Source organism: Podarcis cretensis (genome assembly GCF_951804945.1).
Source record: "Podarcis cretensis genome assembly, chromosome: 15".
NCBI classification, from domain to species: domain Eukaryota; kingdom Metazoa; phylum Chordata; class Lepidosauria; order Squamata; family Lacertidae; genus Podarcis; species Podarcis cretensis.
Genome location: NC_137185.1, coordinates 12,351,830 through 12,376,970, shown reverse-complemented (window position 1 = coordinate 12,376,970; position 25,141 = coordinate 12,351,830). Strand labels below are relative to the sequence as shown.

Sequence of the window (25,141 nt, the reverse complement as noted above, 5' to 3'; positions counted from 1 at the left end):
GCCTAGACAGCATCTTGAGAAGTAGAGACATCACCTTGCCAACAAAGGTCCGTATAGTTAAAGCTATGGTTTTCCCAGTAGTGATGTATGGAAGCGAGAGCTGGACCATAAAGAAGGCTGATCGCCGAAGAATTGATGCTTTTGAATTATGGTGCTGGAGGAGACTCTTGAGAGTCCCATGGACTGCAAGAAGATCAAACCTCTCCATTCTGAAGGAAATCAGCCCTGAGTGCTCACTGGAAGGACAGATTGTGAAGCTGAGGCTCCAGTACTTTGGCCACCTCATGAGAAGAGAAGACTCCCTGGAAAAGACCCTGATGTTGGGAAAGATGGAGGGCACAAGGAGAAGGGGGCGACAGAGGACGAGATGGTTGGATAGTGTTTTCGAGGTTACCAGCATGAGTCTGACCAAGCTGCGGGGGGCAGTGGAGGACAGGAGTGCCTGGCGTTCTCTGGTCCATGGGGTCACGAAGAGTCGGACACGACTAAACGACTAAACAACAACAACATGTGTATGTGTATGTGTATGTATATGTATCTCTCTCTCGCTGTATATGTATACACACAGAGAGTATATATGTTTATCTCTTTAATGAAAAACGAAAAACATGAAACCCCTTCTTGCAACACGCGCTCGTTCCTGACTCCTCTCGCCTGCCGGGAATCGAGACCTGTCTGAGGGGTAGCAGGGAGAGAAGAGGCTTGGTCACGTGCTCACTACTCCAGAGCGGTCACGTGGCGGGACCCTGGCGTTGCCTTGGCAGCGGCGAAGGCGGCGTTAGTGGGGCTGGGGCGGCGGTGCTGCTCCTCCTGCTGCTGCTGCTGCTGCTGCCTGTGGGGTAAGTCGGCAGGAGGGCTGGACTTCGGGGAGACGCCTTGCGATGGGGAGCTGCTTATTTGCATATTTGCATATTGCTATTATTATTGATTGCCATTATTATTATTGTTATTATTATTTTATTTCCCTCCCCCCCCCAGGTCCGAGGGCGGGTTACAATTAAAACACAGCATTCCTAGGAAAGCATAATATTGAAAACGGCTTAAAACAAACCAAAAGTATCTAATAATAATAATATAGGCGCATAAAGAGGTTTAATAATAATAATAATAATAATAATAATAATAATAATAATAATAGGCTCCACCATATTGCACGTTTGTGGAATAGGATCTGTCATGGCGTGGGACGTGTGTCACTTCTCCCCGATTCATTAGTGGCGTTTTTTTAAAAGGGCTCTCAATACCTAAGATCTTGTTTGTTGACAGAAGAGTCAGGAGAGGAGAGTCAGGGCAGGGATTGGACTAGTGACAAACCTCGCCAACCAAATCTTAACAGCATGTGTGTATTCTATGTGCAGCATATCCATACAGTGCAATGCAGTGTGAAATGATGCATAGTAAATAATGTGGATATAATGTTGTGTTATTAATACGTAATTAAATGTCTAGAAACCCTACGGTTAAGGACAATAATTCCATATTGCCTGTTAGATGCAGTTTTTAGGCAGGAGTCTCCCAGAATTATCTGGAGATGGCAGTTTTTGAACCCGATACCTTCTGCATGTGATGCGGGTGCTTGTATCGCCAAGCCCCCACCCAGACACTGTGGGGACTTACCTCTGAGTAAATGCACATTTTGCACTACAAGGGTTGTAGTCAACTAAGTCCACCTCAGAGTAGACCTATAGAAAGTAATGGTCCTAACTTAGTCATGTCCATGATGACTTCAGTGAGTCTACTCTGACGAAGAGCTAGCACTGAGTACCACCCTAAGATTGTAAACTCCTTGGGGGCAGAGACCTGTTTGTTTCTTCCTATATAATTTTGTAAGTCTTCATTATGTTGTTAGTGCTCTTCCCCAGGGCATCAGTATACATCATGAGTGTACAGCTCACTGTAACCTTGACTTTTGGCAGGAGCTGATGGGAGCTGGAGTGCAACAGCATCTGGAGGGCTACAGGTTGCCTTATGGAATTTTGTAGACAAAAATAGGCAGGTTGTTGCCTTGAAGGAGCTTGTTATTTAAAACAATAGGGGAAGTATTTAAGACAATAGGGGAAGTATTTAAGACGATAGGGGAAGTATTGAGAGATATGAGGAGCCATATGAGGGCGAGTCATGATCAAAGCTCAGTTACAGATGGGGGTGGGTATTAAAGGGTTGAGCCAAAAGCCATGTGGGTAAAGGTGGTTTTCTGATGATGGATTTGAAAGGTGGGGAAAGCAGGCATTGGCACAGCTGCAGCACATGTTCAGGGACATAACGTTCATGTAAAAAAATATGCTGAGATTCAGGTTTTACTATGCGGGCTATGTTTAGCTGTAATAATAAACATTCACTCATTCAGGGACAGAGTTTTAGCCAGCTGTAAGAGAGCAAAGGTGGTTCCATTTAATGCTTGACAAACAGAAGACCTTCATTTGGCCTAGTAGGTGTTCATGTGTGTCAAATGAGAGAGGGAGGAGAGCTCAAAGTGTAAACACAGCATAGTCCACATACAAGATGCTTTTAATTCCTATGGATTTCCATGGAAGAGTATTCAGTGCATCCTTAACTCTCTCACTTCATCAATGAAAAGGTACCACCCTAGATTCCAGGCATGATTCCATCCACCTTCACCCCACTGAAGGAGAGACAGGGGAAAGATGCCTGCTGGACATCAACTTTCCCCTTTTCCTTTTTGTATAGTGGAGCGGCTTCCACGGCTATGTGCATTTTGCTTACTCAGTTTAAGAACATAGGCTGCTGGATCAGGCCAGTGGCTTATGTAGCCCAGCTTCATGTTGTCACAGTGGTCAACCAGACGCTTCTGAGAAACCCACCAGCAGGATTTGAGCACAAGAGCACTTCTCCCCTTCTTGTGGTTTCCAGCAACAGGTATTCAGAAGCATTAAAGTTATAAGGTAAAGGGACCCCTGACCATTAGGTCCAGTCGTGGCCGACTCTGGGGTTGCAGCGCTCATCTCAGTTTATTGGCCAAGGAATCCAGCGTACAGCTTCCGGCTCATGTGGCCAGCATGACTAAGCCGCTTCTGGCGAACCAGAGCAGCGCACGGAAACGCCGTTTACCTTCCCGCCGGAGTGGTACCTATTTATCTACTTGCACTTTGACGTGCTTTCGAACTGCTAGGTTGGCAGGAGCAGGGACCGGGGTAGCAACAGGAGCTCACCCCGTCGCGGGGATTTGAACTGCCGACCTTATGATCGGCAAGTCCTAGGCTCTGTGGTTTAACCCACAGCAACACCCATGTCCCATTCAGAAGCATTACTGCCTCCCAATTTGTGTGTTTATGGCAGGAAACAAAATGTGCTGCATTTCAGACATTACAATGAACCTGCATTTTTCTACGTGAGTAATAGATCATGGCCTCATTCCAATGACTCATCATGCACCCTCCGTCACCAGCTAAACAGTGCTAGATCTAGCGAATCGTCCTCTTAGCACTGGCTCTGCATCCATCGATCTGCTTGGAACAAAAGATTTCACTCTCGATTGTGCCACAGGGCAGCCTCTGAATGCATAAGAACAAGGCTGGGGGCAGGGAGATCTGCGGGAGACATGGAAGAAAGGGCATGTATATCTGATTCAGCCAAATATGATACGGTTTGCTGCCTGCAAGGCTATTGAGTCGGGAGGAAGAAATGAACACACTTCTAGGGGTTGAGTGAGGAAGAACAGAGGAGTCTGGAACAATGATCTTTTAGGGAACAGTTGCTCATTGGCAGCACAAATGGGAAGAAAAAAATAGATTATTTGAAAACTCTGGAGTAGTGGCGGTTAGGGGCAGGGGGGAACGGAGAGAACAGAGATTCACTGATGTCCTGCAAATGTCCATGGGGTGATGAAGAAGGGGTCCCAAGAGGGGGGTACTAAGAAAGGACCTCTGATTTGATGAGAAAAGAGATGGAGTGAAATTTACGGGAAGCATGCAAAGACAAATTCAAGTTTTGCATGGAAATATTACAGATTGTACCTCCTTCATTTCATGGGCTTTTCCTCCCCCATTTTTCCCTCTATAGCTGGGGGGGGGGAGAGAGAGAGAGAGAGAGACTATGCATTGAAAAACTAATTCAAGGAAAAAGAAGATTGAGTCTGGTGCATACAATGATATTTTTTTTTCCTCCCTCTGCTTACATTGTTCACTACTCTTGGGGGAAAGAAAAGAGATGTAAGGCTTTCCCCCTGCTGCCTTTGAAGCAGAGATGACAAACAAGATCAAAACCAGCATCAGCCAGCACTCCTAAAGCACTTCCCCTCTTCGGAGTGCTTTGCTGACATGACTTGTGGCGAGGCCAAATGCTCTCTCCAAGGCAACGCCCACCGAAGCCCGTGGAATTACAGGGGGGCCCAGACTTAGCAGAGGCTGCATTCTCAAAATCAGGGTAGGTTTTTTTATTCCAAGACAATGAATAATTTGTGATAATCTGATGTTCTTCCAGCCTCCGGCTTTGTAAAGTATATATAGTCTGTGAGTTGGTATTGCCGCTTCATTTTGCAGGGGTTGGTGGAGTAAGTTGAGATTGCGAGAGGAGGGGATGTCTTAAAGGTTCTTGTATTGAATGTAAATTTGGATCCAATAACCCAATAGCGGTTAAAATATTAGGCTAGCACCTGGGAAACCAAGGTTCGAATCTACCCTCGGCCATGAAGCTCCCTGGGTGACATCAGGCCAGTTACTAACTCTCACCTACATGCCGATTTAACAGGAGTATTGTGATCATAAGATGAGTTCAGAGCATTGAGCTTATTGGAGAAAATGCAGGCTATAAATGTAATAAAATTAAATCCATGAGGGAGAAGGCATGAAGATGCCCTTTTGGTAGTCATGATGTGTGATGATCAGGCAGACATATTTTTAATGCATATTTGCATTATGTAAGCCTACCTGGGAATGCCACAGTCTGTAATCACTGTATTGGAGTGTGTGTGAATGTGCATGTGTGTGTAAATGACAACATTGGCTCCAGCCACTGCCACACCTTCTGTTAGCCATGCCCACTGATGTAGGGCACCCACTCCTTGAGGCTAAAACAATTGCCAGTCCCTGCTGTAGCAGCTTCCCCACACTATTTCAGTTTATAGCCTTTCAAAAGCATAGGAGTGGGCTGTGCATTAAAACACAATAAAACGCAACAAAACTCATAGAAATTTCTCTGCTCTTTTCTAACTTGGCTGTGATCCTCCTGAAAGTTCATCCTTGATAGTGATCCTTTACTGCAAATGTGATCCTAGATCTTGGTCTTTATGATTCTCAAAGGGAGGTCTAGTAACACTTCTGGGTGGTGATCAGCCTTGGACTTCAGTGAGTCTCCAGGGGGAAGGAAACCTGAGGAAGCTACTGATCATATTTCTCTTCTTCCCTTTGCAAACCTGATACACCAGTAGGACCATTAAGAGGTCACCTTTTGCAGAGCTTAGAGATGAGAACAGGGCCATTGGAGAAGACAGTCTGTAAGGCAGAGTTGGGGAACCTGCAGCCCTCTAGATGTTGCTGGATTATAGAACTACTCCTCCTTGACCATTGGCTATATTGGTTGAGGAGTGTGCTATTGCGCTCCTGCCCTGCTTCTGGGCTTCCCATAGACATCTGGTTGGCCACTGTGAGTACAGGACGCTGCACTAGTCAGAGCTTTGACCTGACTAGTCCAAAACATCTTACAGACACAGGTTCACAATCTCTTTGTTAAGGTATGTTGGATTGAAGCCATTAGGGCATAATAGGTTGTCAGCAGTTCATTGAATTATTCCCAGAAGAGAACAGTGAGCTTTTGTTAGGTGCGGTCATTGAAAAGAGCAGGGTAGAATTTATAGCTATGTTCTGTCTCCACTTTCGGAGGCGGTATGCCTCTAAACATCAGTTGCTGAAATTTACAAGTGGGGAGAGGGCCAGCGGCGTAGCTAGTCGCTCGGGTGCCCCGGGGGCGGGATGAATCGTCCATGGGGGCAGGACAAGCTACCCACTGGGCAGAGCGAGCCAGGGCAGGGCTGTAGGGCAGCTGTGAGGGAGGCAGCAGGCAGAAGCAAGCCCCACGCTGCCATTTCGGGCAGCATGGAGCCTGCAGGCACCCGGACCACTGCATCACTCCCAGGAGAGAGGCATGGCTTTGGTGCACTACACGACCCACGGTAAGTGCTGCCCCCCACGGTGTGGCACCCAGTGCCCCCCCCTGTCCCCCCAACTATGCCTCTGGAGAGGTCTGTTGCACTCAGGTCCTGCTTCCTGGCTTTCCAGAAACTTCTGGTTGGCCTCTGTGAGAACAGGATGCTGAATTGGATGTTCTTATCTATAAAACATTCCTTTTTATTGATATCACTCAAGTCCTATCTTCCAAATAAAGGTAGCTGTTGTGGTGCAGAGATTGGATTGTGCCGAGCTGGCAAGATGAGCAGCATCTAAGAGGCCAAAGATGTGGCAAACATTTATGGTACCCAGCATACCTACAGGGCAACTTCCAGCCCCTCACACACTACCTTGACTTCTCTGAGCTCACCCAGGTGACCTGTTTATTGAGCATTCATTCTGATTTGCTTGCACAAAGCTTGATCTGTTTTAATTACACAAGCCTAAATTTACCAGTGCGTTCTTGAATCTCTCCCCTACATGAACCTGGGACCCTGCCCTAGTTATCCCCCTCAAATATAGACAGGGCAATTTCAGCAATGCTTCCTCTTTTTGAAATTCCCTCCGCGGCGACACTTGGCTAGCATCAATGTTGTTTTCTTCTTTTAGGCACCAAGCAAACACCTTCCTTGTCCCCGTCCCCCCAAAGGACGTTGGTATTTCTAATAGTGTACTCCAAACTATGCTTGGGAATGCTTTAAATTTTTAAAAACTTCCATGTTAAATATGTTTTCCTTCGGTGAGCCTCTTGAGAGCTTCCAAGCTGAAAAGTGGAAGATCAGTTCTATAAATGAAATTAGTGTGCTGCAGGGAAAATGAATGCACCAATACTTCATAAAAGTAACAGAGTACAGGATCCTTCCTATACAGTATTGTGGCTATCTTCATGTTGCATCTCTAGGGCAAATACATAATTTGGGGGTAAGGAAGCTGGGAATATTATTTGATCAGGCCCGTGGAATTACTATAGAACTCCCAACCTTGCAGCCCTCACATCTGATTTTCTGTTTGAACCTTGTTTTATAAGTGAGTGAGGTCCATCTCACTGTAGTCTTTATTGCCTTGAGCTTAAATTCTTTTCCGTCTGCGTTCTCTCTCTCTTTCTCTCTCTCTCATCTCTTTCACACATACACACACAGTTCTTTTTCTAAAATTGTGGCTCATGAATGAAAGCTTTCTCCATTTCCACCCTATAAGTAGATGGAAAAGGGGAGGAGGCTTTGAATACTTGGAGCAAATACTAATGTTTTGAGGTGCGAGCATTGAATTTTAAAGAACCAATCCTTGCACAAGGCGGCGGGGGGGGGGGAGGGGGAGAGAGAGAGAGAGAGAGAGAGAGAGAGAGAGAGAGAGAGAGAGACTAAATGCCTTTGCTCCAACATATCGCTTAGCAACTTGGGATTTTTAAACTCTGGGGTAGATGGCAAGGAAGAGGGATTCTAGAGAACCTGCTCAGAGAAACTGGGGGTTGAGCAAATACTCTTTCTCTCTTTTGCCGAACCTTCCACCCCCACATTCTGCTCTCATTATGCAAACGCTCCATAGACAGCTACGTTTGCATATCTCCTGGCAGTAGTGTTTTTGCAGAATGAGAGTGTTTGGACAGGGATGAGTGGTTAAGGAACAATAAAAGGAAAAGGAGGTGTATGGGTGAGAGGGAGCAAGACGGAGCTGCCTAAAAGGTAAGAAACCTCACCCCTTTCCTCTTTGTTCCTCCTGACAGGGCCAGCAAGGCAACAGCAAGCTGTGGGCTCCAGGTTGATAATGTAACGGGAAGCTTCTTGATTTGTTTATTCCGCTCAGACTGAGGAGAAGGGAAATGGGAGCAACCGGGCAGAGTGTAGCGCTGCTTATTCTCAAAAAACCACTATAAGCCAGAAAATCTGGTTTAACATTACATGCGAAGGTGGCCTACGTGTTCCCCTTCACTTGCTTCGGATAGAATTTAAACTTACTCACTTGAGCTTTTAAATCGCTTTATGATCTTGCTCTTTTTTATCTGCCTTTGTAGTTATTAAATTCACCCTTGGTTGAGCTGTTTCTTATCTCCCTGCTTCCTGTCCTGTCTTCCTCAAAATATTCTGCAGACTTCTTTGTCTCACAAGTTATTGAAAACTCATCTTTTCCTTCTTGTGTTTTACCTTTCCATGCACTGTTTCGCTTTTTTAATTTCTTTCCTGTTCCTGGGCTGACTGTTGAATATTTTGCATCCTTTCTCTCCTTTCCCCTTTCCCTACACTCTCCAACTTGTGGGGAGTTTCTCATTTTGCTCCAGCTACCCTCTCCTCTAATCTCATGTGCTTTTAGATTGCAAGCCAGGACTCGTTTTGCTTTGACTTCCGCACAGCACCTGGCGTGTATCTGGTGTTTGCAATGCTGATTTTTTCCTCAACCTTCCCACAGCTTGCCTTTCATCATGAGTTCCGAGTTAAATGTCCCCGTGGATCCTCCCGCATCCACTTGTTGCTCTGAGCCTGCCGCTAAGGGCATGGACTACCGAGACTGGGTGCGTCGCAGTTACCTCGAGCTGGTCACATCCAACCATCATTCCGTCCAGGCCCTTTCATGGCGGAAATTGTACCTGAGCCGAGCCAAGTTGAAAGCTTCCAGCCGGACTTCTGCGTTACTCTCTGGATTTGCTATGGTATGTTTTCATAGCAGCTTGTCTGCAAAAATCTGCTCTGATCTCTGAACCGTTTGGTCTGTAGCTTGTGGTTAATAGCTAATGTGAATGTTCTAATGCTGACCCAGGATCAGAAGCAGCCTGAGGCAGAAACAAAACCTACAGTATACAAAAAAAAACACCCCATGCATCTGCGCTCACACCATGCGAATAGCTGAGCATGAGACTCTTAATTCCAGGGTCTTGGGTTCGAGCCCCACATTAATAATAATAATAATAATAATAATAAATTATTTATATCCCGCCCTCACCAGCCTAAGCCACGCTCAGAGCGGCTAACAACAGTAAAATGATAAAACATTCTAAAATCATTTCATTCTAAAATTAATTCAAAACAGATTAATGGCAACCATTGGGCTAGAGTTCTGTGAGGATTGCCAAAGGAGGGGGTCAGGCTGTGCCCTGGCCAAAGGCCTGGTGGAACAGCTCTGTCTTGCAGGCCCTGCGGAAAGATGTCAAGTCCCGCAGGGCCCTAGTCTCTTGTGACAGAGCGTTCCACCAGATCGGAGCCACAGCCGAAAAAGCCCTGGCTCTGGTTGAGGCCAGCCTAACCTCTCCTTATTCCGAATAGGATTCCTCGCAAGAAAAGGGAAAAGTTGACAGGTATGTGCCTAAGGCTAGTCAAGTTTTTTAACACCTGTGCTAGAAAATCCTACCAACGCCTCTCCCATTCCCTGTCCTGGCAGTAAAAATAAAAATACAGCAATGGTAAATAGCTGATCATTTGATGCCCTTTAGTATCACCCCAAATCAGCTACCCTGAGTTGCTCTACCTAATGGTAGGGCCAATTCTGGTTCCTGGTGCTCTTGCATACATCTCCCCTGAATGTAGAAATAAAAGCAGCTTGTCAGTTTCATTTCTGTGTCTGAAAAAAATTGGCTCCATGTGCCTTTTGGGTGGCTTCAGCTCACATTATGAACACCAAGTGAGAGGGCTTTGAAAGGGGTTTAGACCTTAGTTGCCTTAGGCTGACTGGCATCCAACACCTTTCTAAAATGTGTGTGTGGGGGGGTTGTTTTCATTATGTATTTTATGTTTTTTTTTATTTTGTGATCTTATGTTGTGAAGCGCCCTGAGATCTATGGGTAGAGGACAGTATACAAATTTAATAAGGTGGGGCGGTTCTGTCGAAACGGCTCTGATCGGCCCCTTCCATCTGGCACGAATAGATAACTGAGCAGGGCCTGGCCTCTTTCCCCTGCCACAGTCCTGAAGGGAAGGGAAGAGAAAATGAAACGTAAGCAGTGTAGGAGGCTTCTGTCCAGCTGTAGTAGCATGGAACAGGCATCACTTTGTATGTCATGTTATCTAAGAATATTAAGCCTTTTGTGATCCTGCCCCCATGGGCATTTTGAGGGGGAGGCCCCGAGTGCTGTCTCACGGTGCAGGTAGGACCAAAAGACATGGATGGCAAGAGAGATGCTGCAGTGACCTGCAACCCCAGTTCCATGTTTGTCTCCCTGCCTGAGAATGTGCAAAGCTACACCTGCAGCAAGCGCAAGCCTTACTGGTAGAGAAGTTAGATCAACTCGAGGCCTGCCGACGAGGATGCCTTGGAGACGTCAATGCAGTGGAAACCCGAGGGTGTTGCTTGAGATGTGCTGTTGTAAAAGCTCAGTGGTGGAGTCCACGATTTGCATGCGAATGTCCTAGGCTCAATCCCTGACATCTCTAGGCAGAGTTGGGAAAGACCTGGAGAGCTGCTGCCAGTCAGTGCAGGCACTATTGAGGTAGATAGATCAGGAGTCTGACTCAGTATAAGGCAGTTTCCTATGTTCTTTGGAGCCGGTGTGTGTGTGTGTGTATTTTCATGCAAAAAGGCACTGTAGCACAGACTACTGCTAATTTGTATATTGAATTAACCTACTTAGAAAATGTTTTCCCGGAGAGACCTGACCCAGATGTTTTCTTGGTCTGGCACGATTGTGGAGTAGTTTTCAGGACACCCCCCCCCCCGCTTCAGGGAGCCTTTCTGTATGTCTACTGATGCACCCCTGTGCCAACTCAGCAACCTTCGACATGCAGGAATGTTCTACAGCGCGTGCTGAATTCACACAAGGCGTTAGCCTGGACCTTGGGCTTCCTTGTAACATCGTGTGAACTGAAAGTGCACTCTAGCGCAGAGGAGCACTGAGTTTGGCTGGTCTTGGTAACCTGTCAAAATCTGTGCTTGCTAGCAACCTTGCCCCTTTAAATTGAAAAAAGGAAAGAAAAGAGCATTGACTGGCTTTTGGGCAGTGGGGGGAAACGAGGGGGAACTGAATCGAGTATCCTGTGCAAAGAGTCATTTCACTTATGGAATAAAGGCGTCATTCCATAAATTGCCACACATTGCAAGTGGTCAGTAGCCATGTCCTTTCAGCGTTGCGTACATAATAAATTTGCACCAGATTGAAGATAAAGTCTTGGATTTTATTATGCCTGTACATTTCCCCCCACCCCCCGCATGTGTGAAATTAGCTTATCCATCAAAACTAGATCCCGAAGTTGTGACAGCCAAGCTTCCAAAAGGTCTCTATTTAAAGTCTTCCAGAATTTCATAATTATAAGGCTTGCTGCAGTCATTAGACGAGTTATACACTTTTTATTACTATTTGAAAGATCCCGAGCAGCTTCCACATGGAATGAAAAGAGGGTGATCTTGGAATCTAGAGGCGTGTTTTGCTTAGTGATTAAAGCAGCTTCATAAAACACTTTTCCCAAAAAGGAAATGCCCTCGAGGGTGTAGCTACCACATATAGGGGGGAAACCACCTGTCAACTTTTATAATGATCAAGTCCCACTTATAACAAATAATAATAAATAAATACTCTTCCTCTGGACATAGGCATTCTAAATAGTAATTGTTTATAGATTTATTCTCTGTTAATTTGTCCCCTTTTTAAAACCATCTGAGCTATCCCCATGTCCCATGACAGTGAATTCCATGTTGGTTCATGCATTGAGTGAATGACAATTGCTTCTGTGGGTTGTTCTTGTGGATTAGCAGTTGTCACAGACTGGTTGGATGCAAAGGAATAGTGGGAGGAACCAGCTGGGGAACCCCCCAAGGGAAGAAACCTCAGAGTCCAGGAATTGGTGGTGGGGCAACAATGTGTGGTCGGAGGAAGAAGACTGGGAAGAGGCGGTGTCGGAAGCTGAAGGGGTAACAGGACCTAGTGAGCTGGGAGAGTCCGTGGCAAAGAGATGTCCAGAATCAGAGGCAGAAGTTGAAACAGGAGAGGAGGGAGGCCAAGAGGCAGAGATGAGTCAGGCTGGCGACGAATCACAGGTTTCTCCCTCTCCTGCTGTGACAAGCTGCCCTCCCCACTTCTATCCCAGAACCAGAAGAGGCATGAAAAGGGTGGAGGAGAGGTTGGCTGCATGCAGGCACAGTCTCCAATTGCTTGGAGGGATTATCAGTCTCAGCAACTGATTCATGAGGCAAGACCTACCAGGGATGAGCTGCCATGCTCATCAAGCCTAACGCTCTGCCCAGTCTGTGCTAATTGTGTTCTTGCTATTAAGGAGCAACTTGACTGGTGTGATTTACTGCCGACTCTCTCCTGGGTTTTGTAGAGGCAAGCAAACACTGACGGATGTTGCTTTTCAGGTGGCGATGGTGGAGGTCCAGCTGGAGATGCAGTACCAGTACCCCCCGATGTTGCTGATTGCCTTCAGTGCCTGCACTACCATCCTTGTGGCTGTCCACCTCTTCGCCCTGCTCATCAGCACTTGCATCCTCCCCAACGTGGAAGCCGTGAGCAACATCCACAACCTGAACTCTATCAGCGAGTCCCCCCACGAGCGCATGCACCCCTACATTGAGCTGGCCTGGGGCTTTTCCACTGTCCTGGGCATCCTCCTCTTCCTCGCCGAGGTCGTCCTCCTGTGCTGGATCAAGTTCCTGCCCGTGGACTCCGTGCTGAGAAACGGCACTGCCATTGTCCAGAAGACCAGCCAGCATACAGGGTGGCAGGCAGCTCTCATCTCCACCATCATCATGGTCCCGGTGGGGATCATCTTTGTCGTCTTCACCATCCATTTCTACCGCTCCCTCGTCCGCCACAAAACCGAGCGCCACAACCGGGAGATTGAAGAGCTCCACAAACTGAAAGTGCAGCTGGATGGGCACGACCGGGGGCTGCAGGTTGTGTGATGGCCAGCGGGTGCCTTTCTGTTTGAAGCTCTGAGGATTTTCATAACAGGAATTAACCCCCAGGTGCCTAACGTTCTCAGATGCCAAAACGTTCTGGGTGGCCAGCTCTTCAAATCTGTGGGTGATGTTACTGTGTCATTAAAACTGAACCCTTTACCTACATCTATGCAGTTGTTTGAAGATGGGATTGTCCTTTAGCTTTCCACATTTTTAGGCGGGTGGGAAGGGAGACAGATTAAGCAATTTTTTAAAATATGCATCAGTTTTAGCAAAGTGTTTTTCTGCAGGAGCTTATATGCAGAGTGAGGAAAGGGGTGTGATTCTCTCACCGTCAATTGATTTACAAACTTCACTTTTGGAGAGGAGTTTGTAAATCACAGTACGTGAACATCTATGGAAATCTGTGAAATGTGTCCACAGTGACTTTTTTTACATTGGAGGGGCAGGGACTATTTCTGGAATTGTGACAAGACCAGAAACCGGGGGCGGGGGGTGGATGCTATCAGAGATGAGTTTTTCCTCTGTCCAGTTCAAGTACCGTAGCTTCTATAGGGTGGAAAGAGTTCCCATTGAGAAAGCGGCTAGCAAGGGCTCCATTGCCTCTGTGGAAGGGCTGGAGATTATCTGTCTTTCAACACAAAAACCAGGTAGCAAAGAACAGAAGGGCTTTAAAGAGCACCATGTAGTATTTTACACAAGTAGAAATGCAGGTGTGAATGCGTAACCAAAGTTTGTTGTTGTGTGTATATAAAAGGCTGTAGCCTGAAAATCTCTCTCCTAGCACAACCCCCAATGCGCTTTAGAATGGGCACAGTGTCCACTTGTATATTGCACAAGTTTTGTACATTGCACAAGTTTTGAAAACTGACACAGAGCAGAGCTGTTCGGCCGGTACCCCTAAGCCCAAACAGCCGCCATCAGCTGCTGCTTGAGCAGTTTTTCGTGTTTGTGTGTGCCCAAAGCTATATCGTAGAAACAGGAAGAAGAATCACATCATGGGGGTGAGACATAGGGAAGGACTGGGGCCTCTTCTTCCTGGAAGCATTCTGTTCCCTGAAGAGCTGGCTGCTTTGACACCTAAACAGCATTTATACAGGATGCCACCCACCACCACCCCTGGCCACCAATGTTCAGAGTGTGTTTGGCTAACTGAAATCAAAAATTGAGGGGCCATCCAAGCTTCTTTCTTGTGCAACAACATGATCAACAAATGATTTGTGATGAAGTAGCCCTGTTGAGTTGGGATCAACTTTTAAGCAAACCCGCATAGCATCTGCCAGCTGCTTGAGCCATTGTGTCCTGTTTCATGGAGGCTTACGGCATCCCCGGCGTTTCTGTATTGCAACAACAGAATAACTGTATGGTACGTAAGAAGTTTGCGGTCATTGGGAACTGCACCTTGAAAACAGAAAAAAGTGCTCTTTTGTGTGCGTAACAGTCTTGTTCTGAAAGAAAATACAGCACCTTGGACCTTATTTGCTGTACAAACACTGTTGCCAAAATGTTTAAATTAATCTGTATATTGGTAGTATGTCCTTAACGGCTATACCTCATTCCTCCTTTGTCATGCTTGGCTGCCGGCGGGACACACTAATCATATTATAACTAATAAGTATATTGTATTTACATTTACATCTCCTCACTCCTACCCCCCCCCCCCACGTGTAATTTGTGAAATCTGCCTAAACTGCCAATTATTAAATACTTCTAAGCCATCTTTGAGATGCTTTAAAAAAAATCTGTTACCTCTTTGAAGTCCTTTAGAGTCAGGGAAAGGCTTGTGCGATTGTGGGGTACCTGAGCTCATTTCTGCACTTGGCCCAAATCACAAGCCTGATATGGATTTGATCTTCGAGTTCTTCCGAAAGCCCCAGTGATGCAAGTGCGTGGGGCTCCCTTGGCAGCACAACAGCATGCAAAGTCTGGAGTCGCAAGCTTCCTTGAGAACAAGGCCTCCAGGAACTGGAGGGCTGCAGGTAGTACATATTGACTCTCTAAATTTTCATTGTAAACCACCCTGGGATAAATATTACAAAGGTGGTGGATAAATGCCATCAATAAATCTGTAGCACAGTGGAGGGAAATCATAGAATCATGGCGTTGGAAGGGATCTGAAATGTCATGAAGCCCAACCCTTTCTCTATGCAGGTAATCTGCTCAAGCATCCCTGCTAAGTGGCCCTCCAGTCACTTTAAATCAGACTGGAGGGCCACTTAGCAGGGATGCCAAGTCCATCAATTTCCAAGGTTATTCTTCCCCACTTTCAAAGGCTCATACTGCTGGGAAGTTCTTCCTTAATGTTTAGTCGGAATCCTTTTCCTTGCAACGTGGACCCAGCTAAATTATGCTGCCAATTCATAGTCTCAGAGCTTGCGTACAAATCCCTAGCATCTAGTTTTCTAGACAATCTCTCCCTGTATTGTCCTGCCTAGGCTTTTAAGATCCACCAGCAAAGCAAGTCCTCATTATTCCAGCTCTGGGTGAAGGCTGCAGTGTTTTGATCTGAGTTAGGACCTTCTCAGCGTTGCAGAATTCCCTTTCTATGGTAAGGCTGGTGCTGGCATCGCTTAGCTTTCAGCACAAGCTAAAGACTTTCCTTTTCTACCAGGGCTTCAACAACACATCCACCTGATACAGTGGTACCTCAGGTTACATATGCTTCAGGTTACAGACTCCGCTAACCCAGAAATAGTACCTTGGATTAAGAACTTTGCTTCAGGATGAGAACAGAAATCGTGCTCCAGCGGCGCGGCGGCAGCAGGAGGCTCCATTAGCTAGAGTGGTGCTTCAGGTTAAGAACAGTTTCACGTTAAGAACGGACCTTCGGAATGAATTAAGTACTTAACCCGAGGTACCACTGTACGATGAAGTTGCATGTTTAATACAGAGGAGCATATCAAGGGAGTTGATGAAATTATTTTTGCCATCTTGTTATGCTTGTTAATGTCATACCACACATTTCTTTTCCTGTGCGATAGTGTATGTACTTGTTTTATTATGTAGTCCACCCTAGGATCACCTGGTGATAAAGGGCAAAATAATAATTAAGAAGTGGGTTTGCGTCCTACACTTTGGAGCAGAGGAAGGGTTGAAAATTTGATTCCATTCACATATATGCGAACCTAATACATACTTTCTGAAACTACACAAACTGAAACACCCTTTGAAATTTGCACTTCTCTGAAATTTGCAGTGCAGTTCTCTGGCCAAGGAATATGTACAAAGGTGCATAAACTAGAGGGAATTGCGCTTAAAAATGCATGTATTAGTGAAAATGACCTAGGAACATCTCTACCCCTTGCTGTCTTACTCGCCCTCCCTCGGACACGATCCAGTCACTATCTTCCAAGGACTGGACTTCAGAAAATAGGCACCCCACCCCAAGACATGTGTGGACATGCTCCCAACCTGGTTTTCATATTTGAGTTCCTAGCAAAAGGGCTAAAACTCAGTGGCAGAACTCATGCTTTCCATGAAGACCCACTGCTGGTTTCAGCAGAATGTGCCAGATGAGGCAAAACGATGGCTTGACTTGGTTCAAGGCTTTCGGTTGTGAGCAGCTGCTACCCAATAGTACTGGAGAAAATGGTTGCACAGATGGGAGTGGCTCTGGCAGGGGGGCCGTTAATGGAGAAACCGGAAAAACAAAACTAGTAACTACCAAGGGGTGGACAGTTAGGAAGAATAATATTTTTCGTACTTTGCGATAGGCGTCAGTTCACAATAAAAATGGGTGCGTGAGAGAGAGTACAATGAGCTGGGTGACCTAGAAGCAAGAGCAAAATTATTTTGCTGCTAATTAGTGGAAGCAGTGAACCATCCGAAGTGTGCAAAATCCAGAACAGTCTTTCTTGAAAGGCCATATTCTTGGCCATAATGAAAACGGTTGACCTTTGGAGGAATAAATCATTCTGCCAAGTCTTGTGAGCAGCTGCAGGCTAATGACTTTCAGAAGAATCCCTTAAGTCTGGAAATGGGCATTGTTAGGGAGTGACCCAGGCCCCAAAGTTTTTTTGTGGCAGGACTTGGATCTGCTGCCCTTTTCCCTCTTCTTTTTAGCATTTATTTTTAAACGTGTTCAAAGTCATAAAGCATTGTAAGTCATGCACACATACAGCTACATTGCTACAAGAAATGGGGAACAGAAGAACGGGGTGGGGGGGGGCGACTGGGAGTGGAAGAGCAAGTACAATCCTATCCTCAACTTTTTATGTTGCTCAGAGGTGATGCCAGAACTTTCTGCATTGCTAAGTAGTGGGAACTCTCCCATTTCTCTGCAAGCTTCCCTGTTGTCTTTTAAGCGCATTTCCTTTCAGCATTATCTCATAAAGGCCACTGCTGCCAGCCTTGGTGCGGCATCACCATCTGCTTTGATGTCCCTCCCTTAACCCAGCTTCTCAGGTGACCAGGCCTCTCTCATTGTTGTAATCAGCTAATGAGGCCCTTCTCATCTCTATCCAGTTTCCAAGGTCTCACGCCCACCACTTCTCTGTCTTACCGTAATTAAAAGTGGTATGGAACCACAGCTGCTCTGCAGACCAAGCTAAACCTTTTTGTACTGTTGTCATAAATTGTGGCTCATCAAGGATGTTCTGATGTTTGCTGATTTTCAGCTTTGATTACTGGATTCCGGTAACATGATAGAACAATTCTCCTTCCCCTTGAAAAAACTGTACAGACCGCTGTTCAAGGCACTGAATTTCTGAAGCACGTCAAATTCACTTTCTACCCTTGATCTTTTGGGAAATAAATTGCTGAGAGTCACAGCTTACGTTCTGTCAAACTCTTAAGTACTTTTAAGGCTATTACAACTGCAGTAGCAAAGGCCAAAATCCATTCTTAAATTATTAATTGTAGATTTAAAAACCATTTTTGCAAGTTCACAAATCTCTGTTCGCGTATCTAGGAATTGCAAAGCACGGTTGCCGTTTTATGTCCTTCCGTCAGGCTTGCGCCCTAATTTCTTGTTCCCAACCCTAGATTTCAGAGGAATAATTGCATTTTGGGAGGAGAAAGGATTCTCCCTTTGTAAAGTGATCTGTGAGAAGAGACAGAGTGGCCATGTGTCCTATTTTTAAGAGGACAGTTCTCTGTGTAAAGGGCTGCCTGGTCCATCAAAAGGTAGACCAGCAGAGGTTCTGATGTTTCCCCATAAACAGTTAGCACCTGGCTAGTGTAGGCACACATAAGCATGTTCAAATGTCACCAATATATTTGCCCTCTCTTTTAGCAATTCATTTTTTTCTTAATAATGTATTTGATGGTAACCCCAGTGGGAGCTGGGCAGGAGGATGCTTAAACTGTGGAACTCCCAACCCCAGATTCCCCACATATGCACACCCCCAGTTGGTGCCACTTGATCAAAATATTTTTAAATATATTCAAGCAGGCATCTACCTATCTGGCGCTGACATTTTTAGCTGCATTAGGTGTCTGAATTATAGGACTTGCACCATCACCTCACATTCATGGGCAGTTACCAAGGTCTCAACACTCTAGCAGGGCCCACTACTGATGCCTTTTCTGCCCCAGCCGCCCCACCTCGAAAAGCCAGCCTGGTGCCCCCAGCACTGTCAGGCAACTGCATCTGAGCTGCTAGCATAATTTTCCACAGGACCCTGAATTATGCTGGGATACTGGACTAGACGGACTCTTCTTGTTTCCTTAATAGTTAACTGAATCAGTAATGGAACTGTTAGTTGTACCACCTGTATCCTTCTCCATGCAGGTGATTCTGCAGGTGGGGGGCTTTCCACAGCCTCAGCCTCCCTTCACCAGCAGATACTTTTAAATACTGTTCTTTCAATGCCTATTTATTTATTCATTCCGTAGCAGTCTCTCTCATAGCTGCCAGCTGAGTCATCATGAGAAAAGCAAAATACACCATTTGTGTGGTGTATATATATGGTGGGGACGCAGGTGGCGCTGTGGGTTAAAGCCTCAGCGCCTAGGACTTGCCGATCGAAAGGTCGGCGGTTCGAATCCCTGCGGCGGGGTGCGCTCCCGCTGCTCGGTCCCAGCGCCTGCCAACCTAGCAGTTCGAAAGCACCTCCGGGTGCAAGTAGATAAATAGGGACCGCTTACCGGCGGGAAGGTAAACAGCGTTTCCGTGTGCGGCTCTGGCTCGCCAGATGCAGCTTTGTCACGCTGGCCACGTGACCCGGAAGTGTCTCCGGACAGCGCTGGCCCCTGGCCTCTTAAGTGAGATGGGCGCACAACCCCAGAGTCTGTCAAGACTGGCCCGTACGGGCAGGGGTACCTTTACCTTTACCTATATATATGGTAGGTATTCTTCACACTTTTGAATATAATTACATGGGAAATATTAAGCTGTGTTTCGGGTCTGCATACAGGGGGGGAAATACTGGTGCAATAGAGCGTATGATTTCATCAGCCCCTAGAATCTTGTTGTGGTTACTGTCAAAGCACAGGTGCTACCTGCTGTCTGGGGATCTTCCTATTACAATTTAGTCAGCAAGCAAGCAGAGCATGGGTGGAGCAGGGTTCCCTCAAGGGAAGGAAGTATGTCCCATGTTGTCAAATGCCTTACATCCTTTTTATCAGACAGCTGGGATTCTGTGCTGGATTTAAGACATATTTTCCCAGCTTTCTAAAATTATGTTTGGGGGAAAGAAACATTAGTGTGATTGTACTGTATTATTTTTATATAAACTGCCAATCCATGTGTGCAGGCAGAACATGGGCTACTGAAGGAGAATCTACAGTAAAGCACATTCAATTTCCAGTTAATTGCTCTTAAAAGCAGAGCAGTGAAAGTGCTCAGTCCCAGGAGCTGTGAGTCAAGGCACAGTGCAGCAAGCAGACCCCAGGGGTGTCACTGCCTGAGAAAATCTACGCCTCTTACTTATGGAGCTATAAGAAAAAGGATACAGGTAGCAATCCATGCAATTGCTTACTAAGAAAAAGCCTGGTACCACCTCCCAGGGTTGGTGGAAATACAGGCAAGGGCCTTCTCCGCTGCAGGACCCAGGCTGTGGAGCCCACAACCCTGGGAAATCTCTCTTGCCTCCATTGGTATTCTGGTGCAGCCTGAAAACCTTTTCACTGCAGGAGGCGTGTCTGTTGTTCCCATTTCTGGTTCCTTCACCTTTGCTGACCTCATCAACTTCATACGTGCTTTCTCAATTTGTCTTAATTAACCATTAACTTTGGTGATTGTTAATTGCCTTGAGTGTTTTGTAAGAAATTCAGCAACATTTAAAAATAAACGGTGTAATGGTTTAACCTGGTACGGGGCAACATCTCATAACCTTTTTACCTGTGGTGTTTGCCCTGCAGCTATTATATATGTGCAAGTTTCATGCACTTTTAATTAATCTCCTACATCTGGGGTACACTGCCCTTTCACAGGGAATGATAAAGCCCAAGAAGTCTTGCCGGTGTCCCTTGAAATATCAGTGTGCCTAAGAGCTGGTGGAAGAGGAGCAAGGGGTTCCTTGAAAGATCACTGAAAACCACAACTTTAGTAGAATTATCAGAAAAATACCCAAGTTTATGAAAAGCCTTGAAGTTTAATTTCCGGGGATCCAAACAAGTTAAAGAGTTTCAGTTCCTCCACATGGATGCCTATACAGGTATTCCCTGGTATGTCAGAGCTGTTTTTAGGAGCTTTTGACCCAATTCTTCCTGTTGTCCTCCAAGACTGAACTCTGCAGACAATTCTCTGAAGGTGATGCAGATACGGCGGCTTTTAATATGATGGCGATAAATGGCATGTTTCCATCTATAGCGAGCCGGTCCATACAGAACCACTAGTGATCTCTGAGGTAAGTGAATGGCGACGACAACCTCTTTAGACAAAACTGACCTGGTGGGGGAAGAAGGGTCAGTTCCCCACTTTGTGGTGCTTCTGAATCCTCCTGAAGAAGTAGACTCTTTAGGCCAATGCTCCTGAGAAACAGCATGGGTCAAAGAGCTGTGTACCTGCTTGCTTTCTTGAAGAAAGGCTGGAAATAACTGGATATGATCCTCTGAGTCGCAAGACATGGAGAGCACAGTTGCTGAAAGCAAGTTTAAGCTAACCAGGCGTTCCCCCCAAAGCCACCAGTCATCCCAATGGGGGTCAATAGCAGCCCCTCTCTCGGGGCCATAATCCAAGTTGCACTGCTCGACTGGAGAGAAGTCCTTGAGCACAGAATGGCTTCTCATTCGAGTCACAATCTCCTGGCTGAAGCTGGGCAAGCCAGCAAAACCGCCTGCTTTCAACTTGCGCTTCTTGAAATTCACTTTGGGGCCATAGTCCTATAGGAAGGAGGAGGAGGAGGCGAAGAAAAGGTTACTTGAGCTGGTACAAAGCACTGCTTCACTTTTTCCTGGTTCAAATCTTACCTTGACCATGAAGCCTCTAGGAAGCCTCAGACAAGCTGGTCCTTAATCCACAAATGGAAGTATGAGAATAATAATGCTGACCCACCTTACAAGCACTACCAATGCAGTTTATTAAGTACAGCTGTCCCTTGATAGAAGAAATCTTAAGAATGACATCCAGCCCACTTGTGCAACATACTTTCACTTGCGCAAATAGGTTTTCCTGTCTCACCTGCTGGCGTGATGGTGGATATTTCTGTCTGTAAAGTTGGTTTCATATAACTAAAGCATCGTATTTTCCCATCTAATCCCCACTGGAGCCTGAAGATCCTCTTCAGAAGCTGTACTCTGGGGCTTTTGTGATTTTAATTAGTAGGTTTTGATCTCTCTCATTCCTGGAAATTTAAGACTGCATGCTGTTTTTATCATATTGTCACTTAATCATACTATATTTCATCACTTTATGACTATAAGCTGCCCAGAGTACTTCCGGATAGGCCTGGGTGATATCTGGTTTTCAACATCACAATATATATCCCCAGCTAAATATCACAATATCTCGATATATAATGATATATATCTGTGGTGGCGGAGGGCCTTGCTGGGCCTCCCCACGGGGGCAGAGGCTCCTGCCATACCTCCCCACAGCAGTGGAGGGTGCGCCACACTTCCCTGCAGTAGCCAAGGGCCTTGACAAGGCTCCCTGCAGTAGTGGAGGGCCTTAAAAAGTAAGGAAGTAGTAGATTTAATAAAAATATTAAATAAACTTCCATATATTCTATTTAATATATTTTCAACTTATTTATGAACTAAACTTGCTTCTACTTTCCTTGGAGTAAGCCCATTAAATTCAGTAGGGCTTGCTTGTGAGTAGACACACATTTGCTTTTGAAAAACACCCTCACCATCATTCTCACAGTACCCAACCTCCCATTCAGTATAAGGCAGCCAGCTAAATCTTCTCCCCTCCATCCCCCCCACAGAAGCCCCCCCCAAGCCTTCATAATACCAATCTTTCCTTTTTTTATCAAAGGGAGGGAGGGAGGGCCAGCAAGCAAAGTTAGTCTCCTTTAATTTTTATCTTTTAAAAATCACCCTTTTTAATATGGAAGAAAGCTATTTGGGGGGAACCAATGACATAAACACCACCAGAAAATGAAAATGAAAACTCTTCCCCCTCTTTTTTTCACTGGTGAGGGAAGAAATAAGTGCTTTCCAGTTCTTTGTTTACTTTGCCTCTTTGATTGTCTAGCTGTGGGAGGGTTTCCCCTGGATTATTAGTAGACTCTGCATAATTAGCTGAGCTCTAAATAAAAAGATACTGGTGAAGCTGAAAGAGTTTGCTGGTTTGTAAGGACTTATCTTCATTTCTTGTCCTTAGAAGAAGGGAGAGAACAAACAGAGCAGTAGACACTGTACCTGCAAATCATCTGCAAGGTATATTGCTTTGTTGAAAGACTTATTATGTTATTTCAACAATATGGTGATTCAATGCACAGCCCTACTTCTGGATGGCAGTACATACATACATACATACATACATACATACAAAAATACTTTAAAAGAAATAAATTAGGCTGTGTATGCAGGTGTCATATTGGAAAGGCTGTATATGTGGCTATTGGAACTCACGTTGCCCCAGTGCTGGTCCAACACACTATCCACTGCATTTGAAGCAGAAAGAGGGAGATGAGGAGGAAGAGGGGAAAGCCATGCACATTTTTAAAAAACAGACAAGTTGGGGTTGAAGGAATTTCAATTTGAGGACAAGACCTGTTTTCTTCGGCCAGACTGTGATGGCTTCCAAGCACTGCAGTCCATCAACTCAACCATCTTGCATTCTTCATCTGCACTTATAAACCCTTCCAGTAAATAGACTCCTGGAAATGGAAATGCCCAGCCTGCAAATTCTGATTGCTTTTCTCCCACAGCAAAGCCAGTCAGTGGACAGTACACAAAATTTGCACTTATCTGAGAAAAGAAGAGACAGCAAATTAGACTTTTGCATTTTCAGTATGGATACTCAAGAACAGGAACAGGTAGCAGTAGTCCCACTTGCATGATCAAATCTGTATTTTTGGTTGTTCTGTGACAGTAACAATGTGCTTTTGTAGAATTAAAAGTTACTCCACAAAAAACAATTGTTGTTATGATTTCATTATCTTCCTTGAGGCTTAAGGATTATTTAAGGCACGGGTGTCAAACACAAGGCCCGCGGGCCGAATCCAGTCCGCCAGACCTCATCATGTGGCCCATGTAGCTGCCGCCGGCCACCAACCTTCACCTTTTATTCTCGCTTTTTTTTTTTTTTGACACAAGAAAGCTGCCTCTTCAGCACATGCGCGGCAGCCTACAAGCCAGAGAACATCTGCCCTCTAGCAGCACCGGCCGTTCTACACAGGAAACCTCCACTTTACATGCATTCAGGAAACCTCCACTTGTTTTTATATTGAGCACATGCCATCCTGTGATGTGACAGATCCAACGGCTGCCTGAACCCTTCTCTCCTGTACTGTAAGTACATATGATGTATGGGGGGGGGGTCTGCTTATTATTCTGCTTAAAAGTCTGAGCGGTAAACTTTGGATATACTGACTACTTCCGTGTCACTTTACATAAACTACAATCTGTTTTTTTAAAAAAATTACTGTCTGTTACCAAAAATCATTTTTCAATAAATTGTACAATAATTGTACATTTGAATATCTACTTGCCATTATTCTGACTATGTTTCTGCTTTCAGAGCTAGTTATTACTTACATTATTACAAAAAACAGTAATAATTGAATGCAGTGACAATAATTTATGATAATAAAGAGTGGACACATAGTCCTACAGATACAACCGGCCCTTTGAGGGTGACCAAACTGCTGATGCGGCCCCCGATGAATTTGAGTTTGACACCCCGGATTTAAGGGAAGTCTTTCAGATACTAACATTCTCTACTGAATCACACAGTGTTACATTAATGCTTTTTTCTGATGAAGGAGCTTCTTAACACCTGAAACAGCATATGATACTTATTATCCATCTGTTGGCACTAAAAGGAAGTTAAAAAGTGGCAAGACAAAAGCAAAAAAAAAAAAAAGTTCTTTTTTGAAAGGTTTTTGAAAGGCAAAGTGAGTAAGCATTTGTTTTACTTCTGATTCTGCTATTAGTCATTTCTGACCACTTATAGTTAAAGTAATAATCTGAAATAATTGGTTTCAAAGCTTTCTGCATTTGGCGTCCTTATAACACAGGTGGACATAATTATAATATAAATGGGATTATACAAAGGAGTGGTATGACAAATAATTTTCATATGCACCATGCTTGGTTTGTAAAGTAGATGGTGAAAGAGGTTTAATAGAAAGCAAAATATGTCCCTTCAATTGAGAAGTAATAATTCTTAAAGAAATAGGCTTGACAATGCTATCCCACTGAATTCAATGGTACTTTCTCCCAAGGAAGCATGTACAGAATTGAAGCCCAAATTTCCTTTAGTTGTGACAGCCCTTCTAAATATTTTTGATCAAGTAAGTTCTGGTCCCCAAACCGCTGCTGCAAACACAGTTCATAATATGCACCTTATTTGGCAGTTCTCCTGTGACAAATAGGGCTTACAACCTAGAAAAGTGCATATAGGATTACATCCCAAAGGTGTCATGCCACCAGTGGCAGACGTACATTTTGGGGGCCCTGAAGCTTGGACTCTCATGTGGGCCCCTTTGCAACCAGTAGCAAGGTCTGGGTAGCTAATGTAATCTTCTTCAATGGGGTTGTTCCACAGCAGATCACAATACCTTTATAACATTTGTGCTACGGACTCTCAAAACTTTGGAATTGTTGAAGTATATACAACAAAAAAATCAATCAATTTGAGTAAT

General features: G+C 45.2%; 2 protein-coding genes across 4 annotated transcripts in view; one reads left to right on the top strand and one right to left on the bottom strand.

The window, feature by feature from the left end:
• Positions 1–751: 751 nt before the first annotated feature.
• On the top strand, positions 752–14,663 carry ORAI2 (ORAI calcium release-activated calcium modulator 2). 3 transcript variants are annotated; one of them, XM_079955848.1, is made up of 3 exons: positions 752–839; positions 8,526–8,766; positions 12,399–14,663. In XM_079955848.1, exons 2-3 carry the CDS (start codon positions 8,539–8,541, stop codon positions 12,942–12,944), a joined length of 774 nt encoding a protein of 257 aa, XP_079811974.1. In that variant the 5' UTR covers positions 752–839; positions 8,526–8,538; the 3' UTR covers positions 12,945–14,663. The 3 variants fall into 3 exon arrangements, with proteins under 3 accessions (XP_079811974.1, XP_079811972.1, XP_079811973.1); XM_079955846.1 differs by lacking the exon at positions 752–839 and adding an exon at positions 3,730–4,383; XM_079955847.1 differs by lacking the exon at positions 752–839 and adding an exon at positions 7,464–7,804.
• Positions 14,664–20,456: 5,793 nt separating this feature from the next.
• ALKBH4 (alkB homolog 4, lysine demethylase) overlaps positions 20,457–25,141 on the bottom strand; it is a gene marked incomplete at its 5' end in the record, with an annotated part of 6,961 nt that continues 2,276 nt past the window's right edge. Inside the window, 2 exons of the mRNA XM_079955824.1 lie at positions 20,457–21,206; positions 23,046–23,243. Coding sequence (XP_079811950.1) covers positions 20,532–21,206; positions 23,046–23,243 — 873 coding nt within the window. The 3' untranslated portion in view covers positions 20,457–20,531. The remainder of the gene's footprint in view (positions 21,207–23,045; positions 23,244–25,141) is intronic.

Bases quoted from the DNA above. Each gene is read 5' to 3' on its own strand.
- ORAI2 (XM_079955846.1), top strand. From the start codon at position 4,298: ATGCTCTCTCCAAGGCAACGCCCACCGAAGCCCGTGGAATTACAGGGG. The intron at 4,384-8,525 runs GTAGGTTTTTTT...ACCTTCCCACAG, and splicing joins GCTGCATTCTCAAAATCAGG to CTTGCCTTTCATCATGAGTT. The intron at 8,767-12,398 runs GTATGTTTTCAT...GTTGCTTTTCAG, and splicing joins TACTCTCTGGATTTGCTATG to GTGGCGATGGTGGAGGTCCA.